The sequence below is a fragment of the Nicotiana tabacum genome, chromosome 4, assembly GCF_000715075.1.
Source record: "Nicotiana tabacum cultivar K326 chromosome 4, ASM71507v2, whole genome shotgun sequence".
Lineage (NCBI taxonomy): Eukaryota > Viridiplantae > Streptophyta > Magnoliopsida > Solanales > Solanaceae > Nicotiana > Nicotiana tabacum.
This window is the reverse complement of record NC_134083.1, coordinates 120550140-120572579: the sequence shown is the minus strand read 5'-3', so window position 1 is coordinate 120572579 and position 22440 is coordinate 120550140. Positions and strand designations below refer to the sequence as shown.

General features: G+C 36.4%; 1 protein-coding gene across 4 annotated transcripts in view; it reads left to right on the top strand.

Moving 5' to 3' along the window:
* LOC107815035 (uncharacterized) overlaps positions 1-19347 on the top strand; it is a 46611-nt gene extending 27264 nt beyond the window's left edge. For 3 of the 4 annotated variants that reach the window (XM_016640539.2, XM_075252371.1, XM_016640542.2), the window contains exons 23-33: positions 1531-1638; positions 1738-1848; positions 3155-3318; positions 3433-3895; positions 7344-7451; positions 7694-7752; positions 10703-11090; positions 16141-17682; positions 18288-18495; positions 18589-18714; positions 18827-19347. In XM_016640539.2, the coding sequence (XP_016496025.2) occupies positions 1531-1638; positions 1738-1848; positions 3155-3318; positions 3433-3895; positions 7344-7451; positions 7694-7752; positions 10703-11090; positions 16141-17682; positions 18288-18495; positions 18589-18689 (3252 nt within the window). In that variant the 3' untranslated portion in view covers positions 18690-18714; positions 18827-19347. Of the gene's footprint in view, positions 1-1530; positions 1639-1737; positions 1849-3154; positions 3319-3432; positions 3896-7343; positions 7452-7693; positions 7753-10702; positions 11091-16140; positions 17683-18287; positions 18496-18588; positions 18715-18821 lie in introns of all 4 variants that reach the window. The other variant, XM_016640540.2, reaches the window with a different exon arrangement.
* The last annotated feature ends 3093 nt before the right edge of the window (positions 19348-22440 follow it).

The following is a 22440-nucleotide window of genomic DNA, read 5'->3' as shown; positions in this document are numbered from 1 at the left end:
AAGGGGAAGGGATATGAATCCAAAGAAAAAGAAAAATGACCTTTAAGAGAGATTTAGATTATACCAAAGTTGCCAAAGCCAGAGAATATAGAAAAATGTCAAGGTCTGTCGGGGCTTGAAGCGCAAAGCAGAATTAAAAAAGGCTTTGGCAACTGCTATTGAAGTAATCTAAATTATGTGTGTAATGGAAGGTAATTGACTTATATAGACACTTATTATTTGAGAAATTGACTTAAAAAAATTGGAAAAAATTAACTAAATGAAATATAGGAAGTAAAAATCATGTTAGGTAGTATTTAAGGATGTGACGTAGTGGTCCATGAAGTGGATGCAAACTTTGGAAACCAGAGTTCAAATCTCAGCAAAGACAAAAAAAACTAGGTGATTTCTTATCATGTGCCTAAACCTTGGTAGGAAGAGTTACCCGATTCCTATGCTGGTGGGAGGTAACAAGTACCCAATGGTTGAGATGCGTGCAAACGACCGGAACACTCCTGTCATGTTAATCAAGTTCCAGAACTATTTTAGATTTAGATGTAAATTTGCCACTTGAAGTGTTTGGTGACTAATTTCCTTACAAATTTATAATTTCTCAATTCCTAATTTATCTAAATAATTTATTCATGACATTTTGTTAATAATCAATATACCAATTCGCCAACTCTATTTATTGTCTAGTGCTACACTCTTAATGACAGAGTCCATAAGGTGCATGCCTTAGTGCTTTGATGACTGCACTAAAGCATCTCTAAACAGGATGTCACGTAACTTCAGGATTTAAACATGCCTCATGTCAGCATCTAGCAATACTAGATTATGCAACGAAATGTGACGAGATTCATACGGAACCTAAATGCTGATTACAAAGAGAAATGAAATGGATTTGTTTTAATTTTATAAATGAAACCAGACTTTGTTTGTAAATTTTCTAATAGTGAATTTTGGGGAGTATAAAGTATAAACTACAAGAAAGAACTTGATCTTGAATTTAGATGTTTGAGGAAGAAGAATTATGTGCTACATCAAGGTTCCTTTTAGGGGGGAAAGAAAAAAGGAAAAATGAAAAAGGAATGAACAGGTTTTTGATGACCAGCAAAATCTAAAATATTTATTGCACGTATGCGTTCTATTTGTTTGACCTCTGGCTCTCTTCTGTGCATTCTTCTTTTCAATTGAAGGTTGCAGCATTTTTAAGATGCATCTATTTACTTTTCAAAAGACACGCTCGACCACCTACTAACCTTTTATCCTAGTTCTCGACCTCCACACTCTCCCAAACACCACTTGTGGGATTTCACTGGGTGGTTGTTGTTGTTGTAGTATCTATCTACTTTTCCCCACTTTTTTTTATATTTTAAATATTTTTTTCCGGGTTGTACAAAAAATTAGAAGAAATATTCTTCCATTGCTCAAAATAGAGTTCTTGATGTTCTTATCATTCAAAAGGAAACCAAAATAGGTTCCATTTAAGTCATTCCAAGGTCTAATATAACTAAGCTAAATTCTGATGAACTTGTGCTGCCTATTCAGAAGATACAGGTGGGTGCTGCAAGACTGCAATCCAGATTGTTTGTTATTGCAGACGACTCGCAATCATGTGCGCTTAGCAATGCATATTTTGGTCTGGATGACAAGCAGGTTTAGCTTTAAAATATCGGTGTTATTTTTCTTGTTAGTTTAAAATTTTGAAGGATGAATGTAAGCTGCTTTAACTGATACCAACAAATGCATTCGCAGATCTATAATTTTAAAAATACGATTTGTAGCATTCTTTGTCAAGAGAAGGTAGAAAGTGAGGATCTCATAATTGCTACTTTCAAGATGCTTGCTTCTGCTGCACGTTATCAGGTAACTTACTAGTTGCTTTCTTTTTGAGCTCATAATCTGCTGCATTACTGCCAGACTTGGGATCTAGTATGTCTGGATGACCTATAGTCCAGGAGCATTATAAAGCTACTATCTAGCATAAAGTCTTTGAGCCCTTGAGCCTCAAGCTTGATCCAAGTTGACAGATGTTCGTGGTCATGTGTAAAGTAGAAAACAAATAAGGTACCACTTCTGATACTATCAGCCCAATTTCTGTCCTGATGTGTGGGCTAGGCGCATGTTCGAACCTTGCTGCAGACAAAAGCCTGGTCTATAAGTGGAGAAGGGTACAGGGGCAGACTCATTATCTACACTGAGTTTCGAACCGTGCACCATTGACCTCGGGATCTCTAGATTATCAAAATAAAATAAAATGGGGAAGATGGAAGATGTTGTAGTAGTTGTGTCCCAAGTTTTCCTTGATATTGAAATATTCCACCAATTATTTGATGGGAGGAATGAAGGACAACTTGACATATTATGACCGTATTGCCTCTTAAATCAATTTTAAGGTCATCGAGAATTGTTAATGACTATATCGTACATCTTTATTCAAAGCTTCTGGAGCACTTGCTAGGTGTTTGCAACTACTTTTTGTTCCAATGGGGTGAAAATCAATAAATAACAGTTTGTACCCACTGCTTTTTACCTTAGGCAACCATGTGGAGAATGTAAACTCCTTGCTCCATCCTGCTGTATCTTATAATGTGTGTCTGTACAAACTAGTCATGATGCCTTTGTTTATGTATCCCTTATGTCAAGAGATCTACTAATAGGCTGTTTGGTAAAGCTGAAATCTGAATGAACATCTTATCACTAAATAACTGAAGTCCACTATGGAAATCGTTTTGAACGTCATTAATTTCATATTGAATTGTCTTCTAAAGCTTATTATTTTTTAATATTTAGTGTGCTATACAAATTTCTTGTATTCTGCTGTGTTAAACTTTGTCATTTTGATGTGCTTACTCGACCAAATATTTGGACTTCTCAAATTTGCCCTTTTTAAAATAGATATTTGGACTTCTAAATATGAGATTATCGTCTATTTGGAATGTGTCATTGACATCTTATTTAGCCATTCTTTTTGTTTCAATGGCAACTCATGCATAAACTGTTCATATCAATTTAGATGTCACTAAAAGGTACTTAGTTCAATCTTTTGATACTGTTGGCATCTGGTGTCTAATCCTTTAATAAATTTAGTTTTTAAGTGCTGATTTGGGTATGAAGTAGACACTAATTTTGGTCCTTTGTTGTAATTAAATTGGAAATCGTTCTATCGCAGGCTTCTTTTCTTACCGCTGTGATTGCTTTGAGAGAAAATCCAATTTCTGAATCATGCAATGGTGACAATCAACCTGGAGACAATGATGCATTGCAGTGCACTGCTGCAAATATATTAGATTCCATATGGGTTTATGTTAAAAGAGCTGATGATCTTGTGATGACGTAAGGTTCATGGTCTTTTTTATTATGCCGTAAATTGTTACAATAGCCCTTACGACATTTTATTGTTGAGGTGCTTCATGATTTGATTTAAGATATTTTTTTGGTTTCTTTCAGCAAAGCACATATACTGTGTAATATGCTAAACTTCCTAAACGCATTATGGGAAGGAGCTGCTCATTATACAAATCTCCTGAAGCAGCTGAGAAACTCAGACTTCTGGAAAAAGCTATTGAATTCTGTGGTGCTTTCTATTGGTAAGAATAGTTGCCAATCTGAAAGTGCGACTAAATTGGAGCTTCAAAATCTGGTATACAGATATCTATGTCAACATAATGTATTGGATGTAATGGCCTATGAGATGTTCCTGCAGAGAAAGATTTTACATTCTGAGTTGGTCAAAAAAGAATCTTCCAAAGCATTGCATAATGGGTCTGATGGCTCTAAAGTACCAACACCTGAAAGTGCATCTAACCTGAAGGATATTTTTGGAGTGTGGTGTGGGAGCTCATTGGATGCGGAGACTATCAAGACGTTTGTTTCATTTGAGTATGATGATTCTGTAAATCTGCATGCAAGGGTGAGCTGTACTTCCTGGTACTCTTGTTTTCTCATTCAGGTTGAACGTAGTAAATAAGTCTCTATGTTGGTTTATGTCAGCTTACATCATTGCTAGTTCTGATGTTCCGCTTCATTTTGATAGTGAATGTGAATAAGGGTAGAAGCATTCTTTTTTACTTTGCAATTGGTACCTTTTGGATTAAAACTAAAGCTTTTTAGGTGCTTGAATTGTAGGACAGATTGTAATTTCTGGCTAGTGGCTTGAGGAGCCGAAATAAATCAGTATAACATTTGGTTAAGTTACAATGCAAAGTGTTAGTGCTGGAATATTCGAGTTAGAATACCCATAAAAAAGAATGTTCGAGTTAATATGTCAGGGGTGTTGAGTCTTAAACTTTATTTCACATTGGACAAACATACATGTATATTGTTTGACACATATAAATAGATGTATCTTATGTTCGTCAAATTGTCAGGTCATCAATACAACTTTCTCTTCTCTTATTTTCTCACATAACAGGAGAGTCTTTAAGATCTTGATAGAGACCTTAGCAGCTTCTACCTATTAGGTGTTGCATGTGCTTCGTCAATCCAAATCTTTCTTTGTTTTCATAGTTTTATTATCTTTTCGTCTTCCCAGTGATAAGTTCCCACGGTATTATTCCTATTTCTGTTGACCATCTTGGAGCACTATGCCTTATCTTCGGTGACCATCCCCGTCAGTATCGCTTATTTTCCTTTTGTCACGTTCTGGGGTGTTCTGCATTTTAACCGGTGACTGTTCTGAGGCACCTCTCGTTTTCCCTGATGAACGTTTCGGAGGCACTGCATCATTTTTTGTCACTGTTATGGAGGATCACATCTTTTCCCGTGAATGTTCGGGTGGAACCGCCTCTTTCTTGCCACTGTTTTGGTTATTCTTCCAACTATTTTTCTAGATTCCCACGGTCAAATCTTACCTAGCATGATTCCGACGAAGTTTTGTCAGGTTTTGGCAATTGTTCATGTGATACTATTCTAACGCTCTTCTAGTGATTGTTCAATATTTTGGTGACTGTTTATTATACTACTTTTTTAATTAAGCAAATGGTATTCAACCCTGAGTTTGATGGTGCATGTCACAATGTTAAGGTGGTGATAGAATGTCAGAATTGGTGTTATAGTGAATACTTTGAGGTCCCCCTAAACTTGACATGTTTTATCTAGTGCACATCTGAACTGTTTTTTGTGCAGATTAGCCCTCTGAACTTGGCAGTTTGAGAGCCTTGACCCCTAAACACCGACATGGAAAAGAGCATGAATACACTCTCTTTTAGGCACGTAGGAGTGAAAAAAATCGAAAAATTAGCTTCTAGATGGGATATTTTTCAACTATTGATTGTCACGTAGTCAGATAGAATGATTTATTTGTTCCAAATTTATATTTCTTCTTGGGTTTTTCTTAACATACAATGCATATTTGTTCCCAACTTTGTACTTCCTTTTATTTCTTCTTTAGATGCAATGACTATTTGTTTCAACTATGTGTAAATTTTATTGTTTTAGGGCCACATCTATAAAAAAATTGGCTGGAATTCTATCGTTTTTAGCCAAATAATTCTTTTTTGCCAAAATAGAGGAGTTCCAATTGTCTATTTCTTTTTATCCTTCTTTAGATGCAATGACTATTTCTTTCAACTATATATTTCTTCTTTTCGGGCCAAATCAATAAAATAAATTAATCTGGTACTAATTATTTTTAGCCAAAATAATGGAGTCCTAACTGTGTATTTTTTTCTTCTTCTTTAGATACAATGACAATTTGTTTCAACAGTGTGTTTCTTCTTCTTTTGGGCCAGATCTGCAAAAATTTGGGTGAAACTCCATTACTTTTAGCTTAACAAAAAAAAAGAAAATTTGAGCCTTTACAATCACTCTCTCTCCCCCCCTCCCCCTAAACAAATTGGGCCTGAAAAAGATGATCCAAAAAGTTAACAAATTTAGAAAGGTAATAAAAATATTGTATGTTTAAAAAGTGTTACATGGAAAAAAATGTACGTGGCAGGGCATGTCTCACCCCATTAGGTGAGATTGGTTAGGGGGGTCGAAGCTATCGAAATGCCAAGTTTAGGGTGGGTAATTTGGATTAGGCAAACATGTCAAGTTTAGGGGGTCCCGAGGTATTCTGCGTTTTTTTTTTCCGTGGATAAGGTACAGTATGTTTTAACTAATACATTGGGCCAAGAGGGTACTAGCAAAATTTCAAAAGATGAGGGCAAGCTCCCAAATTACATCTTCCCTCCCATAAAACATCTTCTGTTCCTTTCTAGCGAAATGGTGGTCTCCCAAACAAATTGTTGTTATGCTTAAATCCAGTAGAATTTTAGGATGTTAAAGAGACTAAGAGTGACAATAAAGTGTTAGTACTCTTTTACAGTTTATATATACTCCCAACTAATTTACTCCTTACTTGGCAGCCTTCACCCTTCTGTTTCTGAATACCCGAGTCCTTTCTTCTTTGTCATCACCTCTTCTCTTTACTGATAACTACCACTTTGTGCTTTCCCCAGTCTAAGCTTAATTCTAGCAGCTGCAAACCCAGAAACCTGAAATCTTTATTCACCCCTACACTCTTGCTTTTACCTGTCTTCCAGAGAAACAGACCATTTATCATGGATCAGAATGAATCTACCGATACAGAATGATACCTACAATCTTACTACAATCTTATCATGAATACTGATCTTTGATTCACCAATTGAAAAAGTTATTGATTGGCTTAACTGAAAACGCATACCAGCAAAGGTGGCAAAGTTAACCTTGCAAAACTGGAATTTGCAAAAATGGACCAGGGAGCAAATGAATCATGTGGCTTGGTTATATGAATTTTTCAGTTGCATTTTGATTCTGATAGATCAGCCTCAAGGGTTTGGTGGCAAGTAAGAAGCTGAGAAGAAGAGCAGTTCTCACTTCGCTGGTTGTTGAGGTCAAAATTATGATACTTGTCCCTTTTGTTGGTGGTCATCCTTGGTTGAAATGTCAAAACACTTATACAAGTTGTGCTATCGAAATAATATATTATTTAAAGTGGATATCTCATGTATCATGTTAAAGGTTTTACCTGTCTTCTTAGAGGGCTGGTTCTGTTGTTTTTCTTGTTCAAAGTCAGTATAATTTGGATCTCCATTTTGTAACGCTCTCTTTTTGTTTCTTTTGCGGCAAAATAAACACTTTATTGTGAGTGTCTTTTCCTACTCTCTAGGGCTTAATCAGTTTTTCATTTAAACTCTACTCACTGTTTTACTGATTGTTTTATTCTGATTTTTTTCTTAATATCACATTCAGAGTGAAGGGGAATATTCCAAAACAGCTTGTTATATCTTTTATAACAATATGAGGTTTTTCAGTATGTTTGGGAAATCTTCTTCTTATTGTCCCTTGTTTATACATCAGAATATACCTTTAATTTTAGTTGATAGTGCTTACAGGTTGCTGCTGGTTTATATGCTGTGCGGGTGATGTGTAAAGTGAAAAGCGGTGATAGAGGAAGTTTGTCTGTTTCACTTATCGATAAAGTTACTAACTTGTGGCAAAAGGTTTTATTCTTTTTTATATTTATTTGCAGCTTCTCATACAATGTTGCGGTTTCATCCCTTCGCCCTTTATTCCATTTACTCTAATCAAAGAACTGATACATAAACACAACAATTGATGTCTCCTGAATTTTATCAACCTGTCAACTGCAGTTTACAGACTTTCGTGCCTTTGGCATTTGTTACAACTATAGCTTTATTAAAGAGACTTATTTTCTACCTTAAATTTGTTTTCTCTTCTACAGTTGAGGAAGTTACCAGCCTTTTCTGAGTTGATAGGTTATTATGCACAGCGTGGTTATAGGTAAGTGCTCAGTATTGTCATGCCTTGCTGAAGTGAGACTGTTCCTGGGACTGGTTTGTCTATTTATTTGTACTCGGTTATTATCTCGCAGGGATATTGTGATCTTAATGTTATCTGAAGTAAACTGTTATAGATTTATAGCAATCTGTTACTCAAAGAGTTGAGGCAGAATGTCATTGGTGTAGTAGTTAATTTTATTTGATAAGGGATGTGTGTGATTACTTGTCACGGCCCAAAAGTCCCCTAAGGTCGTGATGATACCTAACCCAGCCCGCTAGGCGAACCAACCAACATACTAAACCAAGGAACAAGATAAAGTATAACAAAGTCTCACGAATTGTCACAAATAGATCAATTTAAGTGCGGAAATACAACAAACAACCTCGGAACTGGTTGACGACGTTATGATCAACTACAACTGAATTACAAGACAACCGTGTCGTGACATAATACATTATTATCTGAAAGAAAACAACAGTAATAACTAGATAAGAGAGAAGGTGGCTCTGAAGCTGCGAATCCAAGTAAGACAGCTCACTGCGAAGTCTTCAAGTACCATCTCAACGCTATCTTCTAGGCCCTGCTAGTACCAGAACAGAGTCTACACAATAATATGCACACGTGTAGTATGAGTACGATAATCAACATGTATTCAGTAACTATCAAGTCTAACCCCAACGTAGTGGCGACGATTTGACAAAAGATATTTACTTCTCATAGCCTGTGCAGTTCATAAGTATATATAATATCATAGAAACAACCAAGGTACATTGGATATATATATAAGGTGCACAATCAAAGAAGAATATAATTAGCATGCTTCCTGAGATAACATGATCAAAGCGTATATCAACACCCAATTCGCATTTATTCTAATGTCTATGCATGATAAAGACTCAAACTATACGTCAATCCGACACTGTCCAACAAACCTGCTAACAAGTATCATGCATGTGTGAAATGCACCAAATAACACATGTAAATGATATGCGCGAGTATAGCATGTAAAAATGCATGAATAGACATAGAGGATTCACTTAAACAGATAAAGCTTTTATCTTTATGCTCAAACCCATCAACCGGTATCATAAACAAACCAAAAACCCGTCGGTTTTTCACGAACCCGTGTGTACGGCACCAAGAGAAAGATGGGAGGGAAACTCTAGAGGGATGGATCCTTATCCACACGCAAAACTGGAACGCAAATCTACATGCCCTAACTGATACCTCAACAAGAACGTGAATCCACACTCCCCAATTGATATCTCAAAACAGGAACGCGAATCCACACACTCTCATTAGATACCTCAAAATAGGAACGTGAATACACACGCCCTAACAGCTCAACAACTCACAACAATCTCAAATAAGTAATGAGAGCATTATATATATATATATATATATATACACAATTTCTACCATGTAAAACAGTTACATGAAATTCATATGTTAAACTAGCATGTGAAGAATGCCTATAACATTATTCTAGCACGAACAAGATATTCAAGTAGCCACACCACAAATATAACATGCAACAGACAAAAACATGTAGCAAACAAGGCATAATTAAGCCTAAGATTCTACCCCAAGCATAGAAAACATATGGTGTTCGCATATATGCTCGTCACCTTGTATATACATCACCCCTAAACACGTAGCATATAGCACAAGTCTATTTTAGGAAAATTTCCCTCAAGTCGAGGTTAGCCAGGATACTTACCTTCGGAATAGGCTTTAAACTTCAAGAACGCCGTTTCTTTTCTCTATGGCTCCAAACGTCCACAATCTAGCCAAATAATACTTAACAAGGTTAAATAAGGCTATAGGAATTGATCCCATGTGAAAAAGGTTCAATTTTATCAAAATCTCAAAAGTCAACAAAAAGTCAACCCAGACCCACATGGTAAAAACCCGAATCAAAATCAAATCGCGGTGACCCAAAACCTCTCGAGTCCAAATATGTATTTTGTTTTCAAATTCAGGACTAAATCCGTGCTCAAAACCTCAAAACTCACTTTTTTAAGTTTTGGTTCAAAATATCTTTTTCCCTCCTTGAAATCCTTGATTCTTAGGCAAAATCGAACATAAATTCATGTAATTTTCATAGATTCAAGTTAAAATAACTTAGCCCAATGAAGTATATGAAAATCCCCTAAAATATCACCTCAATCTGAGCTCCCTAGCTCCCAAAATATTGAAATGAACTCTAAGTATAAAATGAGGCTATTTATACAAATGCTGAAAAGTGGCTGAATTTGCAGAAAAGGGCTGAAATGACTGCTGCTGCAATTTGCTGGTTTTTGCCTTAAAAACCTTCCCCGAACGCCCCGAAACTCACACGAGCCCCCCTCGGACCCCCTCTAAATCATCCTGACAAGTCCCAATACCCTATATGGACTTGGCCAAGGGCTCAAAACACATGGAAACATAACAACTAAGAATCAAGGTACAAATTAAACTTATGAATTTTAAAAAACCTTCAAGTTTCAACTTTCTCATAATAGTGCCGAATCACACCCGAGCTCCTCGGGTGCTAAACCTAACATACGTATAAGTCCATAATCATCATACGACCCTAAGGGAACCCTCAAATCATGAATCTAAATCCGTTTACTCAAAATGTTGACTTTGGTCAACTCTAGGCATTTCAAGCTTCTAATTAAAGTGTTCCAAAACGCTCCGGAATCACTCGGGACCTGTGCTATCCATGCCCGCAAGTCATATATCACCAAATGAACCTACGAAAAGTCTCAAATAAGGAAATGGGGTGCTAGAAAACACGACCTATTGGGTCGTTACATTATAGAACCTAAATATTTAAGTAGAGGCAATTGAAATGCAAAAGTATTGTATATATTCAGTGGATCAATATATTCTACAAGTTCACTTATAATTTATAACACGAATGCAAGACTTAAATCTTTCTTCCTTCTATTCCGTTTTCTTCCAGTGGAGGAAATGAATTGGATGACTTAATTCTCAATGATCTATTCTATCATCTGCAAGGAGAGCTTGAAGGTAGACAGATCTCCCACAGACCATTCAAGGAGCTGTCACAATATCTGCTAGAGTCAGATATTTTGCAAACATATCGCCGTAAGCACGATGAGGACATTTTCCCTCAAACTGATGGTGTCTGCTTGTATGACACTGATCGTCTGCAAGGGGACATGGCAATTGATTTGTGGGATATTTCGGATTGGAAAGCATCTAAAGCGGTTGCAGAAGCGCTGTTGCTCTCGTTGCAGAATGTGAATTTAATGGTGTCACTCACAAGATCCAAGCTTTCAGCTTTAATAGCTTTGACAACAGCTTTCTCCATATCTGACAATGTTGATGTGAGTGCTGCTGTCAGTTGCATTTGACTTCTAATATTTTGTCTCCTACATTTAAGTCATTTGACGCTGCTGATTCTCATTCCTATGTGCTTTTGTCTTAAAAAAGTGTCGGCAACAATGTTATCCATGGTGATGCTGTTAGCTCCAAATTTAGTTGCATGTTCAGTTTTGTCGTTCTTGCTCTAGGTCTAGGTCATTTACCTTACTGTGGGTTTTTAAATCTTATAAGCTCTATAACATTGTATTTGTATGTACTTAGATGGTTTTTAGGAATTATAAGTTTCATCATCGAGTTCATTCAATTCGTTTGGAAAATCCTTACATTGTCAAACTTCGGTGAAATACCATGGTTGGTGAAGCGGAAAAAAATGGCAAATACCCATTTTTAACACCTGCTATCAAGCATTAGCCACAATTTTAGAAGCTATTACCATTTAGCCACTTCTTTGACTCAAAAAGTATTGTACAAATAATTCCCCTAACTAAAACAATGAACAACTATTTTGACAAGTGGAACGCCAATAAAATGTGTTGCGAGTTCAAAAAAATTTCGGTTCAAACCACATGATTGGTTCTTGGAGTTCAAACTTTATAAGTTCAAAACTCAAGAACGATTCATGGGGTTAAAATTTTCACAATCCAAGTGTGAAAAGTTACTGGAGTTTCAAACCCCATGAACGATTCATGGATTCAAAACTTTGTAAGATCAAACTCCAATATCAAATTGAAAACAAAATAAATATACATAAATGATTTATTGGTTGGTTTGAACTGCTGTAATGAACCAAATAGCTGAAAGGAAACAGCAAAGAAACAAGCAAACAGAAAAATAATAGGTTTGATGGGTTGAAAATGCCTAAGATACAACAATGACAAAAACCCAGTTTTATCCCACAAGTTGGGTCTGGGGAGGGTAGTGTGTACGCAGACCTTATCCCTACTTGGTTGAAAATGCCTAAGATGTTAAAGGGAAAAAGACTGGATTTTGTGGAGGGTTCTTTGAACAGGAACATGTGGGATTCATTGGTTTGTGCCTTGAGAAACTCACTCAGTGACAAGACCAGAGTGTATGAAGTTCTATTGCTTTCGGAAATTGTTGGGAAATTGAAATGAAAGTGAAGGTAGTGTCGGGATTTTGCGCCAGATTTTGACGGCAGCCTGTAGTGCACACTTCAAAGATTGTTGAGAAATTTGGGTGCTGGTTTGGATGATTTACTGCCAAGTTCAGCAATTTTGTCGTTGAACAGCAGCTGAAAAAGATTTTATTGGGTCTAAGAGCTAGTGTGGAAGAAGGGGAACAAATAAAAGCATTGTTATTTTGTGAATATTTGAACCCACGAATCGCTCATGGTGTTTGAACTAATAAAGGTTCAAAGTCCATGCATTATTCTTGGAGTTTGAGCTACACATTTCAAATTCCAGGGAAAATTCATGGAGTTTGAACTGATAAATGTTCAAATTCCAGTAGTTGTCCCTGGAGTTCTTAACAAGGGGTAATTTTGTTTAAATATTTTTTCTTGTCATAGAGTGGCTATTGTCCTATCACATTTCAAACAGTGGCTAAATATTGATAAGCAGTCCAAAAACGGGCACCTCACCTATTTTCTCTGGTGAAGCTTTCTCATAGTTCAGATTATATACCAGAAAGCATCATTGGTGGTTGATTTTTTGGATCGGTTTTATGAAACTGTTCCTTTGGTTTGTATTTCATTACACCCACTTTAGCTAGCATGGAACTGTGGTTGTAAGTGTGATTACTTTGAAATGTTCTTTGCATTCTGAGTAGAACCGATGGGAATAGTAGTGCTGTAACCAAGAAGTTTTGAGAAGAGGCCCCCAGACGGAATTGGACAAAAAGTTATGTATTTTATGATATGTGGAGGTGAAAAGATTAACAACTATCTAGCAAAATATATAGAAAATATACCTGTCAATTTCATAGGTTTGAATATCACAAAAAATTGATTGGAGTAACATCAAACAATAGCTCAAAATGCTAGAAAGCATAAAACCTGATATTAAACGTCCAAACCCCTGATTAGGACTTGGTCACATAAAGGGATTCAAGGTTCTATTCTTTCAAGTTATGTTCCACGAAAAGATCCAATTTATTGTTTCTTGTACTCCTTGCCATCATATTGACACTTACTACAACTCAAATAGGCAGCCTAAAAGTTGGTGTTTGGTGCTTTCCAATTCAATGTGGGACTCAGGCTTATTAAATTTTAATTACATAACTATCTAACATTGGTGTTTGTGCTTCAAGGTGGCATTTGAAGATGACAAATGAATGAGGCTTTATTGCCTCATAATTTCAAGCTATGTGCAGTTATGGAAAGAAATATTGTTATTTGTTTTTAGTGCATTTGTTTTTCTTTTCAAAAATAAAAGCACAAAAAAACAACCCAGTGAAGAATTCTTTAAGGGATGTAAAGTGTTTGAAAAGACCAACAATTTTATATGTGAGTGAATGTTAGACCACTAAAATCCAACAAATCCACAAGATGAATGTTGCGAAGATGCGGATGCCTAGATGGATGTGTAGTATGCCAGATTAGACAAGATTAAAAAATTACATCATCCGGCAGATGATGCAAATAGCATATATCGAGGATAAAATGAAAGAATGTCGCCTGAGATGATTTGGTCATGTTATGCATCGACCTGCAGAAGCATTGGTCTATAGTATGGCTGTCCAACGGGACGGGACGCGACAAAATTAATGGGACGGGACGGGACGACATTTAGCCGGGACGGTGGCGGGACGGGACGAAACGGTAGGCCTATCCCGTCCCGCTAACAAATGGGATGGGATGGGATGGGACGGGACGGGTTCGCGGGCCTTAAGTGCCGTTTTAAAAAAAAAAAATATTTAAGCATTAACTTTGGCAATGACTAAGTTTTTAAAGTTTGCAACGGCTAGTTTTTTGACTTATTTAATAAACTTAAAAATTAAACGAAAATTAGGAAACTAAGTAAAGAATTATAAAATATTAAAACAAAAGACTTGTAATGAAATATTCTAGTAATTATAAATTTATAATAGAGTTATAATTTATTTAATATAATTTCAAGCCATTAAGTAACTAAGTAAGAGTGTAAGACAATTCATAAAAAAAAATTCAACGCTTAGAGACTTTTATTTTATTAATAGAATTTTAAATTTCACATACAAATATAATTCTTTTGAATAGCACCTAATCTACGCAGCCACCTTCTAGGAATGGTTCTGTTTGAACTAGGCCTCTTAGTAGCCAATTACAAATTATCATACTAATATTTGTAAGCTCCTATATAACTTCGTTGTAACTTATCTATAATTTCTCTCGGACATTGTTCTGGACTTGGCAATGTTGATTGATGTTCGATGAGTTCCATGTCGTCATCGCTGCCAGTGTTAAGTATCTCATTGTATTCTTCTTCTTCCCTAGTGGTTAATTTTTCAAAACCAAGATTTCTTCTTTCTGAACTAATCCAATCTCTGAATAATATGAAAATCTCTAGGCTGTCCTCCGCTAATGAATGTTTATAATCTCCGATTTGAAATCTTGCCGCGCTAAAAGCACTCTCCGATGCTACTGATGATGCTTGAATAGCAAGGATATCTCGGGCCATTATTGAAAGTGCTGGAAAAGCCTTGCCACGCTCCCTCCACCGTGCCAAAAGTTGTTTGTTGCCTTCTTCGTCTTTAATACTTTCCAATCCTTGATTAAGATAAGAATCAAGTTCATCATCAATAGAGAAATCAAAACCTGTTATATCATCCATATCTTCCCATAGAACTTCTACTCTAGACTTAGAAGTAGAAGGAGCAGTTTCACCACCTGTTGTTTCCATAGATTTATATTTATCAAACATTGATCTAACATAAGAATATATGTTAGCTTGGCAGTCTTCGAGAGATGGTTGTTCATTTTTTTGAATTGCTAAATTCTCATAAATTTTACGAACAAGTCCCTTTGCACCTCTTAATTTTAAAGATGGGTTAAATATAGTAGAAATTAAATAAACTTAGGGAATAGGGAAAAAATACTTTTTAAATTTTGCAATCATTTCATTAATGGCCGGTGCATAAGTTGGATTAGTTTTATACCAAATACAACAGAAATTCCACAAATATACCATAATATTTGTATAATAGTAGGATAATATATACTAGAAAATTATTTTGTAGCATAATAAAATTTTTCTAAAATATAGTAAGCTCTTTGATCTGATCCCAATCAGAATAAATAGATAGAATGTAAGAGATTTGAGAGAATGATTTATTTTTGTGGGAAAAAATGAAGAAGGATGGGGGTATTTATAGTAGAAAATAGGGCCAAAGTGTAATTTAATAAACTTAGGGATTATATTAAAAGTTTAGGAGGGGTGTTTTGGGAGGGTGGGGGCCAAATATGGCCGTTTTTGGCCGTTGGGAACGACTATTTTTGCAATTATAGTCGTTGCCTAATGGCTATAATTCAAAAAAAAAAGAAAGAACGCGGGACAGGCGGGACGGGACGAAGCGGGACGGGATAAACGGGACGAAATGGCTACCTGTCCCATCCCTTGTCCCGTTTAACATGGGCCCATCCCGTTTAGAATTAAGTGGGACGGAACGGGACGGGATGGGACGCGGGACGGGACTGGGACGGGACGGCCCGTCCCGTTGGACAGCCTTAGTCCATAGGTGTAAAACTATAGTGAGTGAAGGTGTTAAAGGTAGACCTACAATTTCTCAGAATCTATGTACACTCAGAAAAAGCAGGGCACAATGAAAAAAAGATCTGTAGGTGATAAAAATAAGTTGTGAATATTGTTCTAGTCATGTATAGAAAATATAGAGAACTTCTTGTATTTTTATTTTGTATAATATTGGTCCAAAATGGACTTAAATGGAGGGACATTGTTAGTGAGGATTCATATAGTTGACCTCAACTCGCATAGGATTTTGGCGTGGTTTTCGTATGTAAAAATGTCTGAACTCTTGCTGACTCTATAATTTTTCCAAGGGTAGCTGTATATATTTGGTTTGCTTATGACTGATATGGTTTTCCTGTTTATGCAGTTAGTTGAGAACGAGGTTAAAACTGCCAGAAATTTTCCTGAAAAATTATTGTCATCTAGCATTGACAATATATGCGAGTCTCTCACCCGCACAATCGAGCTGTTAGCCCCAGTCCCTGATGCTAGTAAAGACATAGTTGAAATTCTTGCAGCTCAAGCAGACCTGCTTTTCCGCTTTACCAGGTCGCTGAATGCACAGTTGTCTTTATCTATGTGCCTTCTCATATTAAAAACTGTAGGTTATGGCCTCAAGGTGTTGAGCAACTGTAGGCCATTGGCTACTGGTGTCCTTAGTACAATGAAAATATTTCTGGAGCTGATTCTCTTTTCACTCAAGTCAAGTTGGAAAGATTCTCGCCTTGGTGTACGAACAGAAATTGAGCATAGCGAAGTCTTACCTGAGGCAGCTAATGTGAGCTTGGGGCTACTACCATTGCTTTGCAACTGTATAGAACTTACTGGACATTGCTCCATCTCTATGATTATTATCGACCAAGTACTCAAAGGTTTTTCAACACCTGCCACTTGGTTCCCTATCATTCAAAAGCATCTTCCGATGCAGCATATTGTTCTTAAACTTCAAGACAAAAGCTCCTATTCAGTCATTGACATAATATTGAAGTTTCTTTTGACTATTGCACATGTGAAGGAAGGTGCTGAGATGCTTCTGAATGCTGGTTTCTTTGCATCGTTAAGAGTGTTGTTAGCTGATCTATCTAATGGTAGACCTCTCTCAGTAGATGAGAATGAGAGAAATCTGGCAAACTCCTTTGAGAATAATGAAAGGTCTCCACCCATTTGGGGACTTAGCTTGGCTGTGGTTACAGCAATTATTAACTCTTTAGGAGAAACTTCGATTTTAAATGTGGATCACGTGGTGACTTACTTCTTCTTGGAGAAGGCTGATCTAATTTCATATTATCTTAGTGCTCCGGATTTTCCATCAGATGATCATGATAAGAAAAGACCTCGGGCACTCAAACCACATACTTCTTTGAGTGCTCTTAGAGAGAGTGAAAACACGGTTATGTTAATCTGTGTTCTGGCAAAGCACAGGAATGCCTGGTCAAGGGCCATGAAAGAATTGGAATCACAGTTAAGGGAAAGATGCATCCATTTATTGGCCTTTATTAGCTGCGGTACACAGCCTTATGGGGAATCGCCAGGAAGAGCTCCCCCCATCTTTTGTCATCCTACCGTCCGAGAGGAGTACGAGTGGCACAAAAAGCCATCATCTATCAATAGCAAAAAGGGCTGGTTTGCTCTTTCTGCTCTTTGCTGCGGTCTAAATCCCAAATATTCATCTTTTTCGTCAAGAACTGCTATTGTGATCAAAGATCAACCAAATGAGCATGCTAATCTGACTACGCAGTCTCATTTTTCAGATGCAATGTCCATTCAGATATACAGAATTACCTGTCTTCTTCTCAAGTTTTTATGTCTACAAGCTGAAGAAGCTGCTGAAAGGGCTGAAGAAGCGGGTTTTGTCGATCTTGCACGTTTCCCAGAGCTACCAATGCCTGATATCCTTCACTGTTTGCAGGTGAAACACCCAGATCATTTTTGTCTGTTTTATCTTCCTCTTTCCAGAGTTGATTTTTGCATGATTTACGCATTGAGCTCAACTCCCTGTGAGTATTCTAATTTAAGTTTGATGGAGGCAGTGGTTTCCATGTGCCTAACCATACTGAGGCTTAAGATTGCAGGTTGACCTCCCAGGGCATTCTTAATCGAACCACTTGTCTTGTTTAAAGGGAAAATCAACGGAACTAATAGAATGGATCAATTTTACTTAATTGCTTCTGCAGCACTCAGCATGTTGTCCTCGATATTTATGTGTTCCCCAGTTTAAGTTTGTTAATTTTAATCTTTAGTTTTCTTTTGAGAGTTTTGGCTATTTTAATCACTTGACGTGTTTTTGCAGTCTAGAATAATTCTTAGAAGATGATCAAATTTAATTTTATGTAGACAATGTGAGGAATACAAATTTTGTGCTGTAGGATGTAAAAAGGAGAGAACTGCGCCTAGTTTTCAACTCAGTTGTTCAGTTTTTAAAGCTTCACGAGTACACGGCCATATGCCCTTCCTAAAAGATACTTTTGAGCTGTCTTACGATGCTTAGGCTGTGTTTTCACCTTTTGTTTGTAGGATCAAGGAATATCTATCATCACTGAATTGTGTGAAGCCAACAAGTTGAAGCAGGTTACTTCTGAAATACAAGGGGTCTGTATTCTACTGTTGCAAATAACAGTAATGGCATTGTACCTGGAATTTTGTGTGATCCAAATCTGTGGAATGAGACCTGTCCATGGACGTGTTGAGGACTTCTCAAAGGAATTTCATGCACTGAGTAAAGGTAGTAACTGTTTGATTCTTTCTGCATGGTGGTTGTTAATGCGTTTGCTATATCTGGCTACGTCGATTTATTATTCTTCATTGGTACTTGCAGCTGCGGAAGGACATGCATTTTTAAAAGAATCTATGAACTCGTTAAAGCAAATGGTATCTTTCGTGTATCCTGAATTATTATACGCAGAAGATATGCTGTGAAATTCATGATGTCTTTGAGCCTCTGGTAGGTGAATCTCACTCATAATATTGTTGATAATTATGGCAAAATGTTGTTCTCTAGTGCCTCTTTTATGTGCTTTTTCTTGCTCAAGGCATTTCATGCTATGTCAGTGCAGATATGAAGCGTTTTGTCCCAAAAATGGTTAGTGAGGCAGGAAAGTTCCAGTGTAGGTCATGATTGTTGACAATGATGAAGGGGCTATGAATTCAGCTTAATATGGGAAGGAATGCAAGATCCTGCTAGGCAAGGGGATTTAGAGAGAAATGTGGGGAAGTACACCCCGCCTCCCCCTCCCCCCAAACCCTCATTTCTCTCATCACCCCTCGCCACACGCACACAAAAATCATATTTTTAGGATACTCGCTGTTGAACACTTTGCAGCAAAGTGTAGCAATGTAATATTTAGCAATTCAAGTCTTATGTCGTTCATATAGAACTTACAACACAGAAAAACGGCTGAAGAACTCAGTCCATGTAAATCTTGACAGTTATGGTTTGGTTAGTTTCGATTGAACCTTGTGACTGACAGATGTGAAGAGGTTTAGGTGACTTGAGTCAGTAGGTCTCATCTCTGCTCGGGTGTAACATACATGTCTTGTCATTTTTGCGACTATAATTACTGGTGCTCCTAGTGAATTACTCGAGTGATCAAGCTTACTTTATGTTTCCGATTCTTTTATTTCTTAAGATCTAATTATATCCTGTCTGGGAATAACTAGACAAAAGACAATTTTCGTTCTTAAGATTACATGGAGTCATCTCTTGCTAATTTTTATTTGTACTAATCTCAATGAGCAAATGTGGATAATAAGCAATGGTGTTAACGGGATTATTATTCGCTGGAAAATAAATAGTTAATGATAACATATTTCATAATTGAATGCTTAGTAAGGATTTAGGGACATCGATTTATAGATTTACAATATGTTTTGTTTAATTAAATTAGGAATAGAAAATACCAGATGTAAAATAAGTGCTTAAGGGGTTAAATTTGTAGTAGTTCTTTTATATTCTTATATGAATGATAAGAAGCCATGTAAGAAGCGAGTTCCATTACGTTTCCGGGATGAAGGGAAGGAGTGTACAATTTTATGTGACACTATGGGAAATTTACCTTCTTAATAAATTATTCAAATTGAAAGTTTATAGATATATGGATTATATTTATAGTCGGGCCTCATTTGTTTGCACTTAATGGAAGTTTGAATCTTAATCATTCAAATCTTAGATATTAAGTGCGTTTGTGTTTTAAAATTTGAATCTTAATTATTCAGATTTTAATCATTAATTATTTTTTTTTTAATTTTTTTACTTCACAACCATTTAATGGGTCTGAATAGGTCTGTATGATTAAAATCTATAACAGAGACTTAATTTCATTAATATGTTATTATCCATATTTATTATTAACTGCTGCCACCGCCTACCATTATCAACTATCACCATGCCACCTACCACCACCATACTCAACCAGCACTACCATCATCCTCAATCATAGCCGCCACCATTGTCGACTACCACCACCCACCATCCCCACCACTCTTACCACCATCATTTTCAACGACAACCAACACTCATCCACCTCAACTACCACAACTAACCACCCCCATCACCATCAACAACCATAGCTGGCAATGCCCATCATTATAAACTACCACGACCCACCACCATCTTCCTCAATCACAGCTACCACCACCACCACCCGCCATTATTAACTATCACCACCCACCACCATCATCCTCAATCATAATAGCTATACTACCAATCACCACAAGCTGCTATAAACTACCACTATCAACCAAATCTACCACCAACCACCGCTTTTAATCGGCATTTACAAGTACTTCCGTTAGCCATCACCACCGGCAACTATCATATTTTAAAAAACTATATATTTTATTAATGGAATATTAGATTAATTAGTATTTTGTTTGAACTTTATGTTTATTAGTTTTTAAATAAAGGTAAATTTTATATATTCAAATGTTAAAAATCAAACAGTCTTAATCATTTAGTATTCAGGTCTTAATACACATCTTAACATTCAAGTGTGTATTCAGATGTCTTAATCTTAATACACATCTTAATATTCAGACGTGTATTCATAAGATTCTGACGTCTTAATCATAAAAAACAACCGAGGTAAGAATATCTAATTTGTTAATTAAGAAAACCGTGTAAAAATTTAATAAGTATTTAACATCAATATCAAATCTCTTTTAATGTAAAAGACGAGTACCGACAAAAGTTCACTCTCCTCCATGTTTCAAGTTTCATGAATAATCACAGATGTTTTTTTTTGTAGTTTTTGAGGTTGAAAAAGAATCACAATTTTTGAGCTTCAAAATTTTCTCAGCGAAGGTGGTTTGTGGTGCTTATATAAAGATATTAACTTGGTATACATGATTATGGAGATGGCATTTCAGCATATTTAAGGTTTAAAAGGGTGAAGAGGCAAATAGGGTTCTGAAGTTGTAGACAAAAGAAGTTGAATTCTCGGGAAAAATGGAGTTCTGGAGCTATGTTACTGTTTACCCGTAAAACGGTACAGTTAAATTTATACGTGGTTTCTAGATAAGTGAATTAATTTGATCCTAAAATAAATAAATAATTGAAGAGTTACGCAATACCTCCTTAAGATATAGACGAAACATCAGAAGCAACAATTCCGGGAATAAGGTTTCTGGGCACAACAACAAAAGAATCGAGAAATCATAAGATAAAATTGGATTGAACTTTGTATAAAATATAGTATAAGTTTATCAGAAAATTTCTCCCTTACAATGACAACTGAGCTCACTATTTATAGCTATGAAAAAAGTCCTAGGGTCGTGCCCTTCCTTAATGTCAATTATGAGGGACATTTATGAAGATGTAACGATGAACATAAATGCCATATTCTTTGTAACGAATAATTGCTCTTAATGCTATGAATATTCTCTATTGGATGCTACTGGGAGAAGAACATTTATCATATTATTATGAGCATTATTCTTCCCGGTGACAAACGAAACAGTTGTCTTCAATCTTCAGTCATCTCCCTGTCTTAGGCTCCACATATCCCTTTCTCGGACGGCCACATGTCATAACATATTTTACCCAATACAGATAGTCCCCTTACTTTCCGGTGGCATAACTTTGTGCTACCGGGAAGTTGGTAGAAATACTTTTTTGGCGGAAATTACTATAATTCCCTATGAAAGCTTCTGACAGTTGATTAGATGCATGTCTCTCCGCATTTAATTCCCCTAACACGCATCTTCCCATGATTCAACACATCTTTTGTCGATTATCGATGTAATTCTGGCCATGAATTTAGCTTCCAAAACCTTTACTTATAAGTATCAACTTCCACCCTTATATTTCATAATTGTTCGAACTTCCTTCATCTAATTTGCATATTGTTTCTTCATCTTTTTTCTAATTCTCTTCAAACAAAAAACCCTTTCTTTCCTACGATGTCTTCTTCTTCGAAATGTACTGGTTCCTTAAAAAGCAAAAACAAAGCCAAGGACTTTGCTCCTCCAACAGAGGGCTCCATCATCCCTAGAAGTCTTATTACTATAAAAGATTTCGAAGAGAAATTCCCTACTGCTAATTCTCGTACATGGGCCGTTAGCAGGTATCCTTCTTCCATACGTCCGTCAAGCATTCCTGCTGTGAAGGAAGACTATTGCTGCCATGGCTTAGAAATTATCGCTCCTGACCTATCGGAGCGAGTCACCCTTC